The sequence below is a fragment of the Numenius arquata genome, chromosome 5 (genome assembly GCF_964106895.1).
Source record: "Numenius arquata chromosome 5, bNumArq3.hap1.1, whole genome shotgun sequence".
In the NCBI taxonomy this organism is placed as follows: Eukaryota; Metazoa; Chordata; class Aves; order Charadriiformes; family Scolopacidae; genus Numenius; species Numenius arquata.
The window spans coordinates 46,337,808-46,357,931 of record NC_133580.1 but is presented as its reverse complement, the minus strand read 5'-3'; the positions used below and the strand labels follow the sequence as shown (position 1 = coordinate 46,357,931).

At 43.9% G+C, this 20,124-nt stretch overlaps 1 protein-coding gene across 5 annotated transcripts in view; it reads left to right on the top strand.

Annotated features, from left to right (window-relative positions):
• The window catches only part of EXOC6B (exocyst complex component 6B), a 305,171-nt gene that overhangs the window by 198,110 nt on the left and 86,937 nt on the right, over nucleotides 1-20,124 (top strand). For 3 of the 5 annotated variants that reach the window (XM_074147109.1, XM_074147108.1, XM_074147110.1), the window contains exons 16-18: nucleotides 1,325-1,436; nucleotides 4,924-5,058; nucleotides 6,151-6,330. In XM_074147109.1, coding sequence (XP_074003210.1) covers nucleotides 1,325-1,436; nucleotides 4,924-5,058; nucleotides 6,151-6,330 — 427 coding nt within the window. The remainder of the gene's footprint in view (nucleotides 1-1,324; nucleotides 1,437-4,923; nucleotides 5,059-6,150; nucleotides 6,331-20,124) is intronic. The other 2 variants (XM_074147112.1, XM_074147111.1) reach the window with 1 other exon arrangement.

The following is a 20,124-nucleotide window of genomic DNA, read 5'->3' as shown; positions in this document are numbered from 1 at the left end:
GACATGACTTTCTGAGTCTCATGGAAATATGAACATGACTTTGCTCAGAGGTGTGAGCAGGGAGCAATATTTGCCACTTGTCTCAGGAGTTTGGGGGCTTTCAGTGCAATTCACATGCAGCAACACAAGGAAGGTCCTGAATAACTTGAAAAATTTAGGTGACTGAAGGATGTGTGATGCTCAGTGAGGATGAGCAGGTTCAGGAGATGCTACTCTGACCACAGGGTTGCTGTTGGAGAAGGCTTAGTCTTGCTTTCCCAAGCATCAGGTACTGATGGACCAGGGCTCAGCTCAGTGCATCTGCTCTCATGTTAAATAGGCACAGAATTTGGGAGGTGTGAGCTGGACTAGGGCTGGCAGCACATGTCCCTGCACCAGCAAGTACCCTGATAGCAGCTCGCCAACATCTCTCACCTCGCACACTGGTAGTAGGGTAACTGCAAGATTTGCTTTTGCTTCTCGTGTCCATCCCTGCTTTGTAATCTGGCCCGTTTGTCAGGTACAACAGGAGAAGGAGCAAAAGGTCACAGGCTTGATTTAGTGGGAGCCTTAAAATTAGTAGTGCTTCTTAACCTTCCAGTTGGAAATTCTCCTTGCCCTCAGCTGCCTGTCACTGCGCTGCCAGAGATAAAGCCCCATGGTGTCAGGGCTAATGCAGGGCCAATGACAGATCAAAGGAGCCTGTGCCTGGGGTGGGCTTCCAAAACCTCCTTGAGAAAGGAGAGGTTGCACTTTGCTGGCATGCGTTTTGGAGGGGCAGGGACACAAACAGAAAACCAAACCCCCAAACTTCAGCAATGCTGCAGTTGCAACCATCTGGCAACGGGCATGAACACATTACAAGAGTTTCCAGTTTGATTTACTTAAAGAAAAAGCCGAGGCGGGGGGAGGGGTGTGGAGCATTTTGGTGGCTTGATCTGGTTTTTCCCCCCCCTTGCAGGTCTTTGATCCCTTTCCCCTTGCGTACCGAATATGCAAAACTCTAGTGTTGTGTGCAGGGCGGTGGCTTGGCTGCATGGGTTAGTGCTGGTGCTGTGGGCAGCTCTTACCCGTTCTGGCCAGCCCCCTCTAAGAGGAGAGGCTCAGGGATGTAGGGTTTGCTTGTATTAGTCCCCATTCCTTATAGCCACATAGGCTATAGCCACAAAAGGCCTAAGGTGCTGGTATTTTGGTATATATTAGTATGTCAGTGCCTGTAAGTGGTCCATGGATGATTAGGCATAAGCCAGCAGAGGATGAGGAAGGAGACTGGGTGATGGGGGCTCCAGGTGACTTTCTTTTCATAGAGCATTTTGCAAATCTCTCTTGAAATTCTACTTTTCAGCTCCACGGAAGTTGATGATATGATTAGAAAATCTACAAATCTGCTGCTGACCCGAACGCTGAGCAACTGTTTACAGAATGTCATCAAGAGGAAAAACGTTGGGCTGACGGAGGTAGGGCACAGTGGAAGGAAACCCATTTCTAGGGCAGGGTGACAGAAGGGGGTTTTGTCCCTTGGAACTCCTTACAAAACCTTTCGAGATGCTGGTTTGGACCATTACTATAAAATATTTGGTTGGAAAACAATAATGGAACTACACAGTGTTGCTGTACAAAGAAAGAGACAATACTGCAGGAAAGAGGAAGCTTTTTTTGCCATTCTGTTAGAATTGCTCCTCTTTTGAATTTACACAGTGTTATATATCTGAATTAAAGTGGTGGCTGAGAAGACTTCAGAGAGAAGAGCAGGTAAGTGGGAGCTAGGAGAGGACGGGGGGAGTGGTCCTCATCCATAGGTGATGTCTGAGGCGGTTTCAGCACATTGCTGCAGTACAAACTCAATATTGGTATTTTGTGTTTGCAGTCAATATATTTTTGTGTGTGAAGTCAGATTTCTGAAAAGTTTAATGCATGTAAATCATGCCTATTTGGAAATGTGTGTGGTACCCAGGACAGTTCGGATACCTCAGTGGGACCTCTGTCTGTCTGCTGTTATTAAATGAGTAGGTATTATACAGTTGCAGTTGTTTAATTGACTGTACTATAGAAATGTGTCATGTTCTCTGGACACTGTAAATACTCTTTGGAGTTGAGTTTTGGAGAGTTTAGTGCATTTACAGTGGTATGTATTTACACATGATGCTTCCTCAGGCCTTCATCTAGAAGTCTGGAATCTCTCTGCTCCCTGGGGGCAAATTCCTCATCCCTCCTGCTCTTCCCAAGGCTCCCTCCACAAAGAGGAATGCAACACTATCCCTGCACTATCCATCCCCCAAATGGTCATTTTTGCTGCTCTAGCAAACATTCCCACAGTGTGACTGAGTGTAGGAAGGGCAAACTGAACGTGACGGTCCCCTCAGCCTCTTTTGCACAGTTTAGAAGGTGGAGATGTTCCTGGACATCTTCCCTGTTGAGCAAAGGTAATGCCTTTCTTTGGGCTGAGAGTGCCTTCTTCATGTGCTTTGGAGCTGAAGAGGATTTTTGCAAGGAAAGCCTACGTAGCACAGCTTGAGCTTAAAATAAAGGTGTAGTATATTCAGAGACTGATGTTCATCTCTGAATCTCTTATATTTTCAACCTCTTATTCCTTACCACTTACCAGGGTACAACTAGTGCTCTCCTGGGATTATCTCTACCATCAGGTTTTTTCTAATTTCGTGTAAGAAAAACTACTTTGAGCGTCTTTGTCCCCTCCCGCCTCTTCTCTTTGTGTAACCAGTGACCTGTTTGTCCAAATGGCAGCACGCAGCATTTTTCTTCTGAGAAAAATCATCCCCTCTTAAGAAAAGACATTGATGTGACTGTGTGAAGCATAGGAATTAAAGGATGCGTTGAAGGGTCCCAGATCATATACAAGCGTAGCCCTGGTGTCAAAAGTGATTGCAGAAGGTATTTAAGTACCTTGCATAACTGTTACTGCCCAGATTTAATTTTTGCACAAAGCAACACCATCCATTTCTGGGCTTTCCGGCGTCATTTTCCAAGCAGTCAACAAGTTAATACAAGGCTGTGTACCAACCTTCCCAGTCTGTTATCCTCTATAATTTATTTTTCATTGCCATTTTTTGGGGCTACCTCTGAACAGTGGGTGTTGAAGTCTGCTCCAAATAATCCTGGTGTTTTGGATAATCCTGACATCCCTCAACAAAAGAGAGGAAAAAGATTCTACTATATATTTCATTTGAATACTCCAATGAGAAGGTCTTGCCCCTCCGAATTCAAGAGAAGATCGGAACTTGAAGGGGTCAGAGTGGGAGCAGGAAAGCTCGTAGCAAGTGGTGGAAGAGAATCAAAGCAATCGGGCCTTTCAAGTGCAATAACTGATCTGGACCAGTAAGTTGTGACGATCAGAGAAGAGTTTTAGGAGGAATTTCGCACAGATGGAAATATCTAATATTTAATTAACTTGAAACTAGAGAAAAATATATCACAATCATGATGCTAGGGCTATCTGACGCAAGAAAGGAAAACAAGTAAGCACTTGTGTGAAGGCAAAAATCAACAACAGCATTAAACCAAGGAATTCAGAAATGAGAAGCCCTATGTAATACCTTTCAGAGACCTGTTAGTTACTTGTGTAATACATTTCAGGGTCCAAGTACAAAACGAGAGGAGTTCAAATAGACTAGAATTTGATTTCTTAAAAACAAAAACCTGACTGAAATCACAGAAGCATTGGTTGGAAGGGACCTTTGGAAGTATCTAACCCAGCCTCTCAGTGGAAGTGGGATTGTAACTCACTCATATCACATCAACCATTGCGTTCTCTACCCAAATTTTAATTTCTCCAAAACAAAGGTCCCACAGCTTGTCTGGGCACCCTGTTCCAGTTCTGCACTACCTTCCTAATGACTCTTTTCCTTCCTAACATCCAAGATGAACCTCTCAAGCTGTGACTATTGCCCCTTCTCATGTCATCTGCCAATAACAAGAGTTGGGTGCTATAATCTTTGTAGCGTTACTTCAGTATTTCTGTGCCTACAGCACTCTAACCAGTGATTAATCCATCTCATTCAGAAGATTTGTGACTGTTTCAAAATAATTTCTTTAGAGGAGGTAGCTGTGGACTGCCATGCTGTACTCCAGCAATTAAATTATATCAGTCTGGAGCATTATAATGCCTTCTGTGTCTGTAGAAGAACTGTTTTGGCATGGTATCCAAGCTAGATGTTATTTGGAAAGGTTTTGTTATAGCTTATGTTGCACCTTGAAAATATTCAAGGCAATTGGCTAGGAAAAAAAGTATCTGCTTAAGGAATGAATGATTCTTCCAAGTCAGCGATCCTAAAGGGGAAGCCTGGGTTGTTTTCCTCTGGTTTGTAAATGTTTGGGTTGGTTGACTTCAGCAGAGGCTTTTACTCTGTAGGTTCCTTTAAAGTCCCAAAATAGTGCCATGTGAAGGCAGCTGAGAAGACAGCATTAAGAAAATTGCAGATAATGGTGGGTATGATAACCGAGAAGATACCAGGGTGAGATCTGCTCTTCACCCACACCACCCTCAGAAAAGTAAAACCTTCTGGTTTCTTTGTTAAATGCCTTAGTATGATGTTGTTTGGTACCACTCAAGATGTAGGTTATTTAGGGTTCATTAGCAGACAGAATACTTGTGATTTGACGTGGCATTTTTTTAAAGCCTGTTGCATTTGAATTGTGCTGAAATGAGCCCTGACTGACAGCTGAATGTAGGAAAGTCATTAAAAAAAAATGGTCTTTTGTGGTATTAGTGGCTGTCATGGGAAATGCTTTTCCCCCCCAAATTATCTTTTATTTAAGTTTCTGATGTTGTTAAAGGAGGAGAGCCTTTGAGCATGTAGCAAAGCTTAGTGTGTTTATACAGCATCAGCTTTTCATGCCAGAAGTTCTTACAAATTGGCATCCATTAACCTGGCACGTCCCTGGCTTCAGGAGCACCATCTTTCAATACCTTTTTTACCTTTGCAGCTTGTACAGATTATTATAAATACGACCCATTTGGAGAAATCCTGCAAGTTCCTAGAGGAATTCATAACCAATATCACTAATGTACTTCCAGAAACTGTCCACACTACGAAACTCTATGGGACCACAACCTTCAAGGTGAGAAGGCTGGTAGATTCATAGATTTACCTCCAGGGAGTTGCTGTTGATGTTTGGCTGGAGAATATCTGCTTTCAAAGCGCGTGTGTGGATGTGTGTATGTGGGGAGCTAAGCTGAGCTGAAAGGTAATTTTGTCATGTCCTGGGAAGCTTATGCCATCAGACTAGCTTTTGGGTTTGTCCTTTGGAGCATTTGTAACCCTAATTTACAGGCTGTGACTGCCATACTTTTTATTTAAAGGATTAAACAGCTTTTAAACAAAAGCCTGATTTTTTTTTTTTAATGAATTTTCATTTTGCTGTTTGAGTGCTGTACAATGTTACACACGTCTGGCCATGAATGCAAGCTCTCCTCTTTCACCCAAGAGCAGAATAGATTTTCAGAACTTATATTTCTGTATCTTTCCACTCATTGTAGCATTATCCCCTAAAAGTCAGGGCTGGCAGAAACTGCTAGACTTCCCAGTTTTTAAATCTTTAAATCTTAACCCAAGAGTGTCCACACAGATACTTTCTATGAAATGTTAAGCCCATAATTGGGTAAACTTTGGGGTGTCTGAATTGGGTCCTATGGCTGGAGAGCAGGAGATGGGAACAGTGCCAAGAACTTGAGCAACAGTGGGGAATTGGTTAGGTGAGGTTTGCCCCTGGCACAACTCAGCAGGACACTAAGGCCCCATGTCCCCAGGCAAGTCCCTTCATTGTCCCTTCTGGCATCATCTAAAGGGTGAGTTTTCCTACCCTTATTCTGGCAGGGAGGCTACTCCACCCCATACGTGTGCACAGTTTGGTGGGTCTCAAGCTTTTTCAATATGGGACATTCCTCTCCCACCTCTCTCTCTTCCGTCCTGCACTAGATATGTCCTCCTGGTCCCCAGGTTGCATCAGAGGCAGACATCGGCTTGATCTTGTCTGCCACTGACCTGGTGGCACGTCTCACCAGCCTGAGCTAACCTGAGCGTGTAATTACCTACAGACACTTTGTCTTGTGCTACCTTTAGGGCTAAAGGTTGGGTCAGTCTCACATCCTATTGCTTGTGTAGACTTGTGATATGGAGGCTCCATCCCATGTAACGTGGTCTTGTTTCCCAGGATGCCCGCCATGCAGCTGAGGAAGAGATTTACACTAACCTGAACCAGAAGATAGACCAGTTCTTGCAGCTGGCAGACTACGACTGGATGGCCATGGAGCCGGGCAGCAAAGCCAGCGACTACCTTGTAGATCTCATTGGCTTTCTACGCAGCACATTTGCTGTGTTCACCCACCTCCCGGTAAGCTACCTCCACCAAATTGTTCCATTTTCTGTCTGGGGAGCACATGGGTGTCCAGTGGCACTGTTGAAACTAATGGTTGCTCAAGCATTATGGAGTGTGATGGACACGGGGCCTTGGACTGTCAAGGGTTATGAAATAACAAATCTATTTTTAAGAGCAAACTAATTCACGTTGCTGGACTTCAGCATGAGTCTCCCCAAGTAATTGCAAGTCTATTTATACGTGAACAAGGGAAATATCGTAGTCCACCATGTAGAATTAGGATCATAATTCACTAGCCACCTATATTCTAGATATGTTAACTTTCAGCTTAATGGACATTCAAGATTTTTTAAGAGATCCCAGTGTAAGGGTGTCTATTATTTGAACTGCAGATACATTTCCAAATTTTTGTCAAGTCACTGGATGCCTTATATCAAGATATTGCTCTGTTGGAAGGCAGCATATGTTTCTTTCTTTTCTCTGCTGTCTAAAATATGCCTGTGTTTATGCTGTTATTGTGATCAAAAAACGTTTTTTATGTTGGTTTTTGCAGTTGGCTGAGTAGTGTCCTGTTGAATAGGAAAAAGAATACCATCAGGGAGTTTCATTTTTGCTCGAACAGCTTTTTTTTCTTTAAATAAGATTTGTTATGAGCTGTATGAATATATACTTAAGAGTATCTTCAGTCGACAGGTATCTTGAAATAGCAAATCCACTGAACACTGTATTTGTCCTAAAAGCAACTTCAGATCCTTCTTCTTTACTTGACTGTTACTTATTTGTTGTTAGTTGGTGCCCAGGGTTATAGTACAGCAGCACACACTGGACATCTTTCGTGAGTTTGGATATAAACAGGAAGAAAAGACTAATAATACACAATAGCAGTTTCCTTCGCTACATTCTGCTTGTTTGTGCTGTTGTGATTGCTCTACTGGAAGGATGCTCAAGCACTCCAGAGCCAGTTTAGGAGGTGTTACAGCCCCAAAACTTTGCAGTTTTCTGCATGACTGATGTCTTTGGCCTTCTCTATCACAGCATGAAGATCTGGTAGCAGGATGGAAATGAGGATTGATGTGCTTTGAATAAGAGAAGCCACAAAAGAGAAACGAAAGTGGCTTTCCCAGTTCTCTGTACCTGGATGTGTTTGTTGAGGCGAAGGTGATTTCTTGGCTCTCATCACTGGAACAAACTTACAAGTAAACTGTTGCATCCTGTGCAGAGAGGTTGGAAGGGCTTTTGCCCATTTTCTTGTTTGGGCCAGGTTTATTGCCAAAACATGCCCTCCGTTGGCAGCCTTGAGCAGTGTGGCTGGTGGCCATGCAAGCAGGCATGGGGCAGGTGCCCTCTGGAGTTTGGAGGAAATTCTAGAGGGCTAGATTCCTCAACTGCTGGATTTCCTCTTAAAAAAGGAGATGTGGCCACACAGGGATGGGTTATCACCTGCAGATCACTTCCACAAATCGTACTGGGAGTACTTATGGAAGCAAGTAATGGAGTTTGACAGGGAGCTTGATCTTTCCACCAGAGCATGAAGCATGGCTAGCAGGAGAGATGAGGATGGGAAGAGATGCCCACAATGATTTACGAGATGGACCTGGAGTGATTTATCTTACTTAAATATTAATGTTTCCTTTTTGAGTGAGTCAAAATTGTTTTGGAGAATGAGAGGGCAGCTAATTGGTCTAAAAAGGACCGAGACAGATCGAAGCAGCCTTTTCTCTTCCAAAATTGAATTAGAAAGGACCAAGCCGATAAGGTTGTCTGCAGTTTGCTGTGGTAGAGGTGCCAGCTAATGTGCCAGTGCTCTTCAACCAGCGCACACAGAGCACTTTATCTTCAAAGCATTGCACAGCACTGATCCTCCCGACAGCCCTGAGAGACAGGGGAGGCAAGTCAAATCAGATGCCCCAATCAGATTTGTGAAGCTGTAGATCTGGTTAAAGGTTTGTAGGAGATGTAGGTCTGGGATTTTTTTTATATATATTGGAGTTTCTTCCTTTAGAGGAGTACAATGAAGATGCTGTCATTGAACATTGCTGGCAGATCCCCACGTACCCTTGAGGGCAATGCTGTGTGAGAGCAAGTCAGAAAAAATCAGGGTACATGAAAAAGGCACCCAGCTCCCTTAGGATGTCTACTGATTTGCTCTTGTGGGGCTCAAGGGCCTTTTTTCCAGTGGCTTACTTAGAAAAACATTAATTTTTTTGCACTTTGCTAAATGAAATGTAGGAGATAAGGCATGTAGAAACCCACATCTGTCTAAAGCAATGCAGAAAAAATGATGGAAATCTTTGTGAAAGCACCAAAAATGTGGGATGAGCTTCATTTGTGAAAGGAAAGAGTGAGAGGGGTTCAAGAAGGAAAGGAGCTATCTCCAAAAGGGTGAATAATAACTAAAAGAGGATGTTGTGGGATTGCTAGTGGCAAGGTAGAGCTGTTTCTATAGTTGGTCTCAATCCAGCCCAAATCGTTGGTACCATAGCATTACAATCTAAGAGGAGTTGCTGCCCTGTTCGAAATTAGTTTGCAGCCTTGTCCAGCTATAAAATACAGGATTTCCACACTTCTAGTAGCTCATGAAGAAGAGTAAATAACTGCGCACCATCCTTGGATGAGGCATCCTTGGAGCATCTTCTCATTCCTGGAAGTTGACTCCATGCAACACCATCCTTTCCTGTTCTCGTGTCCTTTCCTGGTTTGGAAATGCCCCTTTCTTCCAGAGCTGATAATCGGGTACCTTTGCATTGAATTTACATGATTTTGCCCAGGTTGGCCAAAAAGGCCAACAGCATCCTGGCTGGTATCAGGAATAGTGTGGCCAGCAGGACAAGGGAAGTGATTGTCTCCCTGTATTCAGCACTGGTGAGGCTGCACCTTGAGTACTGTGTCCAGTTTTGGGCCACTCACTACAAGAAAGACATTGAAGTGCTGGAGCGTGTCCAGAGAAGGGAAACAAAGCTGCCGAGGGTTCTGGAGTACAAGTCTTATGAGGAGCGGCTGAGGGAACTGGGGTTGTTTAGCTTGGAGGAAAGAAGGCTGAGAAAGGGAGACCTTGTTGCTCTCAACTCCCTGAAAGGAGGGTGTAGAGAGGTGGGGGTTGGTGTCTTTTCCTAAGTAATGGGTGATAGGACAAGAGGAAAAGGCTTCAAGTTGCACCAAGGGAGGTTTAGATTCGATATTAGGAAAAATTTTTACACTGAAAGGGTTATTAAGCATTGGAACAGGCTGCCCAGGGAAGTAGTTGAGTCACCATCCCTGGAGGTATTTAAAAGATGGGTAGACATAGTGCTTAGGGACGTGGTTTAGTGATGGTTTTTGTCAGTGCTAGGTTGATGGTTGGACTAGATGATCTGAAAGGTCCCTTCCAATCTAAACAATTCTATGATTCTATAATTTTAAGGAAGTGCAAAGTGTTCTGCTAGTATTTGAACTTGCAGCAGTTTTTTAGAAGAGTGGAAATCTCAGGAGATGACTAAGTGGCAGGAGCTGAGCTACTCACGTACCTTTTGTCACGACAGCAATTACACCAAGAAAAACCTTCACCTGCTGATCAAAGAAACTCAGCCTGGGCATGTCGGCAGTTACTGTGCTAAAATTACACCAACAAAAAGTGCTGTCCTGTAATAGAACAGAGCCGAAAGTCCTGAGCCTGCAAAAATGCAGGCAGCTCCTTAACTTGACGGGTGTGAGTAATCCCATTGTCTTGGACAGGGCTGCTCATCTGCAGGAAACCTTTCTGGGGTCAAGGCTCCAGCTTGCTTCAAGGCAGATCAAACGACCTTGAAAGGTCTGGTTGACTCAAGTCAACGTTTCGGAGAGGGGGTGAAGAAGAGCAGAGATGCTGAGCGAGCTAAAAGGCAACTCCCAAGCCAAGATTTGGGCACTAGGTTTTGTTTCTCCCTTCTTGGGTACATGAGGCTGGATTTTTCCTGTATTTATTGAGGGGAATCCCAGAATGGTTGAGGTTGGAAGGGAGCTCTGGAGGCCATAGAATCACAGAATAGTTTGGGTTGGAAGGGACCTTCTAGTCCCATCTAGTCCAACCCCCCTGCCATAAGCAGGGACATCTTCAACTAGATCAGGTTGCTGATCCTTGCAGCCTGACCTTGAATTTTTCCGGGGATGGGGCACCTACAACCTCTTTGGGCAACCAGGTCATCTGGTCCAACTGCCCTGCACAGGGAGGAAAAGTAACCTAGACCAAAGCTAGTCCTAGCTCATGGAGTGGCTTAAAGAGCCTCCACTTTCTCTAGTGTTCAAGCAGGACTTGCAATCTCTAATTTTTCCTTTAAAGCATCAGAGTAGACATTGTGAGAGATGGTGGAAACCGCTTGATATTAGGAATCCTTGGAATCGGTTTGCATTTTGCAGCTTTACTTTGGGACACTGAGTCCCCAGCTGGGTAGGGCATGCTGGTGGATACAGCATGTGCTGGCTGGGTGGAAAAGTTCATGGTGAAGTTAACAGGGTTTTGGTGCATACCACTGCTGCGTGAAATTTTCATGGTGGTTTAGAGCCACAATTTGAAAATGCTCTGCTAAGTGCCCAGAATGTCTCAAAGCAAATAACACGCTGGTGGAAATCAAAGCATAATTAACATTTGGCTTCAAGGCTGCCCTCTTCCTGCGTTAACCAGGGAGAGTGGGTTATTGCTACTGCTGAGCTTATTAACATGGGATGCTCGGGCTCCTTTAAAAGAAAATACTTTTTTTTTTTTTCTTTTAAGAAAAATAACTTTAGGGAAAAAAAATGTATTTTAGGAAAAAAAAAAGGTGGTTTCTGGTTTTCAGCAAGTAAAAGGCCATGGCCTCAAAAATTAACATTTCCAGCATAATACTTTTAAAAGAATGACTGAAAAAGTCTTTTGTCTTTGATGGCTGATTGTTGTTTTTATTTCTTGTTAGACAAGTTAATGTAAATCGCATTGACAGGGCTACTCCAAACACACTGATTTGTTGACATTAAGCTTCTCAAAGATGGAGGGTTGTGTCAACACCTACAGTGAACTGTCAGGTTAACAAAGCAAGGATGTTTTCTTGGGGGAGGGGAGCAGAGTTGAGGGAAGGGGAGGGGGGGTATTTTGTTTTTATTTTAAGTTTCCTTTAATCCTCTGTTAGTCTTGTATCTTGATAACCTCCTTTGGAAGGTAATCAGTGCAGGTCAAGAGGTGATGCTGACCCGGGAAGGGGAAGCAATCTTTCAGCGATCGAACAAACTCTAACCTCTGCCATCTTGAGCAGTTCAGCGTGAACTTTCTGCAAAGGGGGGTTTGGGTTGGTTTTTTTTCCCTTTGTGCTTATTTTTGCCAGATGGCAGGCACAGATTTCAGCTGGAGCCGTGCGAACACTGCAGCTGCTCTGCCTGCAATGTTTTTGCCTTATTCACCGTATTGGCATCTCTTCCCAGTTGCAAATAAATATGCCAGCCATGACAGCTCTTGCTTTGATAGAAAGAGCTTTGGAAGTGTTTATTTTCTTTTTAAAGAGAACGATTACCAATGTTTTTATTTAAAAAAATACCCAAATCCCTCTAATATTTTAAAAGGCAGAGCACTGTGCATGGAAGTAAAATGCCCTTAATTTTGCACAAACGACAGCCTTGACCACGTTGGGAGGGACCCAAGTGAAATATAGCCATCATGAAAACATCATATGAGCACTGAAGATGCCTTCTTTAGGTTTGCACAAGGTTTCCTGTCTGTGCTTAGATAACATCCCCTTTCCCTCAGAAGGGCTGAGCAAGTTTTGCCTGAGCTGATCCCTGTGTCACTTGGTAGGGTTTGACATCCCTCACCTCCATCTTACAGATGAGAGAGCTGAGACACATGGATATTGACTTGTAGAGCATACTTAATAGCAATAAAAGTGGTCTTGTGGTACTTCGATTTCATCCTCACCCTTCTTACACCAGGTTCAAAGAGCCCATATTTTTCTTTTCTAATACTCTGCCAACTTCCAAGCAGCTGATGCCTTGGTTGGAGCATTGATAGGTTGTAGACACCTATGGGCAATGACCAATGTCTACCTCTCTGCCTTTCTCGCTGTTGCTTTGCTCTCTTCTGCATTTGACTTTAAACTCCCTGTGTTGTCCTCTGTAGGGGGATGTAGATGTCCATTCTACAATGTCGGTGAGTACAAGACTGCGTGTCATGCGCGTTTGGTCTGCTGTGCTCGCACCTCAAATATTAGAGGGTGAGTTGAACCAGAAGAGGTCCTCTAGCCTTGGAAGGGAGGAAAGGAAAAGATTGAGTAGAAGTTTAAATCAATAAGGTAAATAAGAGACCAGGGGAAAAGATTTCCTTTCAGACATGTTACCCACAAGCGTGCTGTTGCAGTAGCGTTGCTAAATTGTTGCTTTTAGAGCATGTTGTGTTTAACTGGCTCCTTTTATCCCCCGTGCATTCTTAAATGTGTGGGTAATTAGGAGAAATGCCTGTTATAGGGAAAGCATGATGAGATCTTCAACCTCTGCTTGAAAGAGAAAAGGTCTTTGTAAAATCCCACCTTGCTCCCTATATTTTGTTCAGACAATCTCATGGAGATTTCAGCCTGATGTTCCTCGTGGTCTAAGTGCTCTGAGCCAGGGCTTGGACCACTAAGCCTTCCCTCCAGCTAGAGTGGTAGAATAGTATTTTATCCAGAAAATAGTGTGTGTTCTTGCCATTTTCTATTCCCCTATTTGGATTAGGGTAATTAGCACAAAGAAAGCAAAAGAAACCTTTCGGACCTGCCTTCTGGTTCAGTGAACCTCTCTAATTGTTGTCATTTCTGCTTGTTTCATGTGTGGGAGAAAAAGCTGTGGCATTTCCCTGGAGAGATCGCAAACAAAGTGCTCTCGAGCTACCTTGTTTCCTCTATTCCCATGTCTGCAAGTCAAGGCACATGTGAGCAAAGCGTGCCTTATTTTTCTGTCGGTGCAGCCCTGCTCGATGCGATTGTGTGGTGTGAGATGCAGCCGGCACGGAGGCGTTGCCTCTACCCCAGCTTCTGCTTTTCCGCCTTTAACCCCTCCTCTTCATTTTAATGCTGAGCTGCCACGGTAGTATTGATATTTCACACCGCGGTTGGATGCGTGTACCCCTTTTCCTGGAAACTGAGCATAGCTAAGCCTTGAATATTTGCAGGCTCTGGGCACCTGGGGGTTTCTAAGTAAACATCGAGGTCTCAAATCAACGCCAGCTTCTGGAAAGAAAGAGCCTTGTTAAAGCAATTTGAGGCCAGCTTCCATCAAAGCCATGGCTCGGTCGCTGGGAGGGCTGCAGGAGCTGCCTGCGCTGCCAGGGAGCAGACAGGGATGCTTCGGGTATCCTCCCATGGTTGTGGGTTTCCAGGAGCGGTGTTGAATATTGGCCATCCTGCGTGGTGTCTGTCTTTAGGGTGTACCCTAAGAGAGACAGATGCAAAAACTGGTATTGCCTCTGGCTTTTCAAGGCTTTCAACCATTTAGAAGCCAGATGTATTTATTTCTTTAATTGATTCCAGTGCCTAGACAGCTATGGAGTCAGCTTCCTATGGAGAGGGGTGCATTAGTTTCATTAAGGTAAATCAATGAAAAATAATACCTGGAGGTCCCCTGGAAAGGGTCAGGAATGGAGTAATCCCTTTATATGGTGGGACTTTGCGAGCCTGCTATTGGTTTTGTTCTTAACTGCAACAGATCCAATTTTCCTTTAACCCCTCTAATTTTCTGTTCTCTAGGTAGTTTGTATTAATTGGTAGAAATAAATCACTAATCTGTCTGTCTAAAAGAGATTGAAAAATAAAAATCTGATTGCACAAAATAGCAGGACAAAGGAGTAATTGTAATGGAGTTTAAAACGTCCAGTGGGAAGTAGTTGCTGCTAATCTTGGAAGTTTCTTGGTGTTGTAGATATAGACAACACATTAAAAAAAAAAGCAAGTTGCCTGGGATGCATATACGGACAGGGCATGAGTGGTGTCCAGAATCCTCCCTACATGGTCCTCAGGGGGCTTCCTCTGCTCTCCCGAGATGATCTGAGTCTCGTGAGGGGTTGCTTGGACCAGCTTGCCCTGAAGGTTGGGCACAATACCCTTAAAATGAGGGTGCCTTGGTGGGGACAAAACGGGCTGGTGACTGGAGCAGTGCTTGCATGGCTGTGTGGTCCCATGCTGCCCACCTTGCTGCAGTCTGGTGGCTGTGCTTTACTTTCCTGGTCTTCTCAAGTGTCTCTAAAATCCCAAATACTTACCAAATGAAGGCGTTGAAACAAGAAATAATGGTTGCTTTAAAGCAAGGAGCAAAGCATTCAAATACAGTGGCTTTAGCTTTGTTGGCTGGGGAGAAGCCTGACCTCTGATTAACCCAAGAGCACTAGTTAACTCAAATCTGGGTAAGCCAAGTTATCTTGTAATTACATGGTTTCTTGTATGCTTTCAGCACTTTGAAAATTAATTGAGGCTAAAATGCCCAGTCCCGTAAATCCTTTAAACCAGGGTGTGCACGCTTCCCTAGGTATTGCTTCCTTTTGTGTAGTCACCTTGGCATGTTTGGCTTTGATTTTTATTTTACAAACTTGGATTTATAAAGCTATTTTATGCTTACTGTTGCATGCACATACATACAGAAAGAATCAGATGTGCGGTACGTGGAATTTGGCAGCCAAAAATCCATCCTCAGCGAAAGGAATCCAAACATTCCTGCCACCTCCTGCACCAGAGCCCCATCTTGTACTGTCTAAAAACCTAAACAAAGTTAAAGTATGGGTATTTTTTCCCCCCCTTTAGGCTCAAATTTAAGCAAAACAAGACTTTACAATTATACTCTTTCCTCTTATTTCATCCACTGGCAACCTGAAATCTTGTAAGGCTTCTCTTAATTGTGAATGTGCAAAGGAACATCAATGAACACCACATCTGCTTCCAAAGGCCCCAGCTATCTTCCTTAACGTACCCATGGGAGGAGGCCCACCTGCCCTAGAGGAGCTGAACCTTCAAGTGCAGTGTCCTTTGGGGTCCTTGTGCAGAGATCACTTGAAATGAGGTTGCGCAAAGAAGCGTTAGGAGCTCATGGCCATCATTGAGAGCTGATAGCCGCCTGAGCACGGTTGAGTGCTATTGGTATGGTAGAAGTGGCTGCAATTAAGGACATACTGTTTTGTGACCATCATAGGAGTGCCTTTACACAGAGATATGTTCTCCCTGGATCTTGCAGTCTAGGTTAGATGTAATGGCAAAAGAGAGCAAGCAAAGCATTTAAAAAGGCAGATCCTTATGGATTTCACCATGGTCTTTCTTCATTGTGTTTCATGAATGGCAATAAATAAGGATAGCCCTATGGGTTAATTGAAAAACAAGACGACAGTAATTTCTACAACTTTCACCATCTGTCTTTTTTTTCTTTCTCTTTTTCAACTGTAACGTCTCAATATTGAAAATGGAAATTGCATGTAAGATTTAGATTTTGGTAAAATGTAAATGTGTTGGTCACTCAGTAATCAGCTCTGCGTGGAAAAAAAATAATCTCCTGAATTGGGCTTTGATGGCTCATGGAGTAGAAATGGAGTGGGTGGTGGATTTTTTTGTTGTTTTGAGCTCATCCTTTTTTCCAGTCTGTTCAACATCTGGATCTTAAGTCATGGATTAGTTGCGTTTCCAACAGGCAGCCGTACGTCACAGCAACATGCCGACCCTTCCTTCGGCGTCTCGGCAAGCAGAAATCTGCGTAAATGGGGAATCTGGAGCATCCATGTGTGTGTGAAGGGTGAGAGACCCTTGGTGTCAGTGTGCCAGAGGGCCCCGCCGTGAGGATGAGTGCAGTGTGCCGTGCTGCAAGCCTTGAGATCTTTCCCCTTTTATTGATAATATCAAATTATAATTATAAAATAACAGCGAAGATGAAGCAATTCAGTTTGTTCTCTTTAAGTCTTCCTGCTGCCATAATTGGCAGATGCTTTGCCCTGATAAATCAGCAGAAAGAAGCGTGGTTCTAGCTCTTCATGCGTTAGGGAAAAAATAAAAAAAATCTGTATTTAATCAAGTTTTTGTTTCCAAAATGGCAGCTGCTTTGTATTTAATGGAAAATCAGGCTCTTCCCAATGGAAAGAATGTTATTCCCAAAGCGAATACAAAAGAAAATAAAAGCCACAAAAGAAGGATGAAATATGGGGGGTTTTTTGATTTTTTTTTTTTTTTTTTTTTTTTTCACTTGTTCGTTCCAGTTTTGGAGCCGTGCGCTCCAATCATGGTTGGGCCACAGCTCTGGTTTGCGTCAAGTAACTCAGAAAGTCTCAGCCTGTGGACACAGGGACAAGGAGGGAGCCTCATTCCATCTTAGGAGGCACAAATAGGACCGAGAAAAATTAGGGTTACTTCATGCTTCTTGCATATAGAGGCTCATTAACTGCAGGTTACTTATACATTTAACTCCTTTGCAGGCTGAGATGCCTCTGCTGTTGCAGCACCATGTTTTTTTCCTTGACACCTCTTGTTGCAGGGTCTTGGTGTCTTTTTCAGAGGTGAATGATCTGTGTGGAGACCCAAGTGGTGAGCATGGGAGGAGGAGAAAATTGATGAGCATCAAGCCTTGTCCAAGCCCAGCCAGCAGGTTCACAGGGCACGATTCTCTCCCGGGGGTTGCAGGAAATCTACAGCACTGTCCTTTCTCGGTCTGTTGTTCGTGTTTGCTCGCAGTGTTTGCTCTGAAATGCATTTAAATGTCAAAACATAATAATTTAGTGCTGGGGGGAGGCTGCCAAACTGCCACCGTGGCAAGTCAAATGCCCCAGGTTTGTACAATTTCATTTAGGGTTCCTTCCTGCTGCCATGCCAGGGGTTGTTGAGTCACACCGTGGAGATACCTTCTGGGGGAAAGAGAAGCACTTTGAGCTGTTGTGACGTGCTCTGTCCGTGTATTTAGGGTTTTGCATGGGGTTTGGTAGCTGCATCCCTGCACCTCCGTGTCTCGTGATGCCGTTCCTCAGCACAAGAAGGCAGTGCAGGCATTTGCAGTGCAGGTCCAAACAGTGTGGAGTATTTAGAGAGCAGGTAGATGGGAGTTTTTTATCTGTTATTGTTTAAAAAAAGAGGGTTACGTAAAGAAAGCAGAAGGCATCAGATTTGGAACGGCTGAACCTCCAGCCTGGTGGGAGACTCGGGATCAGACGGTTATGTGATTAATGAGAGTGTCTGCAGTTCAATCAAGTGGCTAACAAGGATAAAGCATACAGTTCCTAGTATTTTTCAAAGCATAATCTGTCATACACCTAACCCAGACTGGCAGGAGTGCTTTCCCACCCACGTCTAGTGGGAAGGTAGAAATGCACAGGTCTCTGAGGAGAGAGACCAGGCAGCAGCTGGATGCTCCAACACAGGTGCTGCTCATTTCGGGTGAGCCAGGCTCTGCACACAACTGTTTCCATGCTATAGACTTTGAAAAAGCAGCTAATTAAAAATGTCCTGCCATGCATTTGGATGGTGTGCAAGGAAAAAAATGCACTCTTGGAATCCTCTGTTTCTTTGGCTTTTTTTGCCTATGCGCATATGCAAAAAAAAAAAAACCGTAGGAGCTTCCCAGCTTAAGCTTTGCTGCAAACTGCTGAGCGTCTACAAAAAGATCTCTGCCTGGTTGTGTGTTTGTGTATGCCGCTGTAAGGCTTCAAAGAAACTGCCCCGTGCTCAGTTGTAACAGCTGTGTCCTAAGGTACTTCCCTTCACCACCCTCTGCCCTTCCTTCTATTTATTTATTTTCCTATTTAAAAAAAATAATAAAATAGATGTCACTTTTTGACTCTGACAGCGCAGTTAAAGTGAGGGAAAAGTCTCGTGTTCCTGTACATGCTCTTATCCTGGATCCCACGATTATATGTGGTTACAAAGCCCCCTTGAGTTATGCTTTTGCTGTTGAGTGTATTTGCTTGTGCTTGTAAGCAAGATGCAATTTGTAGTGCCAAGACCCCTTGATGCCTGTGTAGGAAAAACTTTGCCATGGAGCTGGTTACTTGACAAATTGTCATTTGGTTAAAGACCAAAAAAACACCCCGAAACAAAAACCATAAAATAACATTTCAGATCTGTCTGTGGAAGCTGGTTGTGATGGTCACCCCGCAGTGTGATTACTGCTGTGCTGATCTCTACAACAGGCTTGTCTCCCACCAGCTTCAGCCAAAATAGCCTCTAGCTGTTGACCTTGGGCATCTTCAACACAGCCAAACTGTTATGGTTTTTCCTCTTTTATTGGAATGTGAGGGGTTTTGTATCGGGCTGCAGTGGTCAACGTAACTGCCTGGTGTATTTTTTGTGTGGTGAGGATAATTGCTGTATTTGCCTTTTTTTTTTTTTTTACCCTTTTCTTTTTTATTTGTCTGGTTGCCTCTAAGCTTCTGTTGGGAGTTCAGTTTTGCCATGTGTTTGTCTTGCTGCCGTATCTGTGACAGCCTGTTTTCCCTTTAAAGCTCAAAATAGAATATAAGTGGTAAATGTTTACTTCTGAAAATGACACCCCGTCGATTTTTTTAAATACCTCTGGAAGACAGCCACTTAAACACGGACTTGCACTCAGCTTTCGCATGAGTTTGAAAGCAATCCCACTTCAGTCAGAGGATGGTGGCCTTCCAGGTTGGTTGGAGCAACTGTTCTTTTCACTCTTCAGATACTGTCAGCTTTCTAGGTGAGTGGGTCTTTGCGCAATATAAATTTCACTCAAAATTGTATTAGTTGGCACTGCTTTAAGGTGTTTCTCTTCATAGGTTTACTATGGTGAACCTGAGATATTTCAGTGGTGGAAGGCTATCTCTTGAACCAAGCTATTGCATGATAGGGATTGTTGAAGTCATGGGAAGGAAGATCAGAATCCCAGTTCCGCTCAGGAAAGGCATGGCATTTTGCTAATGGCAGTGAAGCTTCTTCCATAGATGACTACAACCTGCTCTGCTCCCAGTCCAAGTACTCAGGTGTAGAGGGAAGGGGAGCAACACCTGCAGCTCATCCTGAACAGACCATCAGTCCTCCTCCTAAACCAGAAACTGTTGTTCGTCAGGTCATTTCTGTGATGGCAGATCCTGGGGAGAAAGAGACCTTTCTTATTTCTGGTAAATCAGGGCATAGATGCCTGTCCCGTTCACTGTGAGTAGCAGGATGGGTATTGGGGCCATTGGAAGGGAGGCTGTTGACATGAAGGCAATGCCATTGACTGTTCCAGTGCATTCCAGCTGTGCACTGAATTCGAAATGCCTTCCTCAAGTGTGTGCTGCATTGCTTCTCCTTTCATAAGTTTGGGCATCTGGAAACCTTTAACTTTGTAACTGCCAAGTAACATGAAGACCTGAGAGGGATCCAAGGCTGAAGAGCATCCCTTTCCCCAACAGGCATTGCTCTGTGCTCAGGAGGCCTGGCCCACAAAAGTTGCTCATCACTAACCTTCTCTTGTTGGCTGGGAGGTTTCTTCTTCTTCTTTTCTTTGGCAAAATTCAAAACCACATGAACATCAACTTGTAGCTTGGTGCCAGTCACCTTTTTCCAAGTTTGTATGTCAACACACTAGCTTCAGTGTTTAGCTCCTGGGATGACTTCATGGAGCCAGAGATCAAATACGGAGCTTGACAGTGGCTGAAATCGATAAACAACTGTTCATGTTTGCAAGTCAGTCACATCTTGTGGCCCACACAGGTCACATCGAATGCAAAGTGACAGGGCTCAGCCCACAGCATGTGCCCTGCTGGAATCCAGGAACTGGTCTGCTCTCATCCTTTTCCATAATACAAAAATTTTGGGAGGAAAAATGATGCCTCCTTCTTCATAAGGGTTATGCAAAGCCAAGTGAATAGAATTAATTAATTAAGAGTTGCTCTCTTGA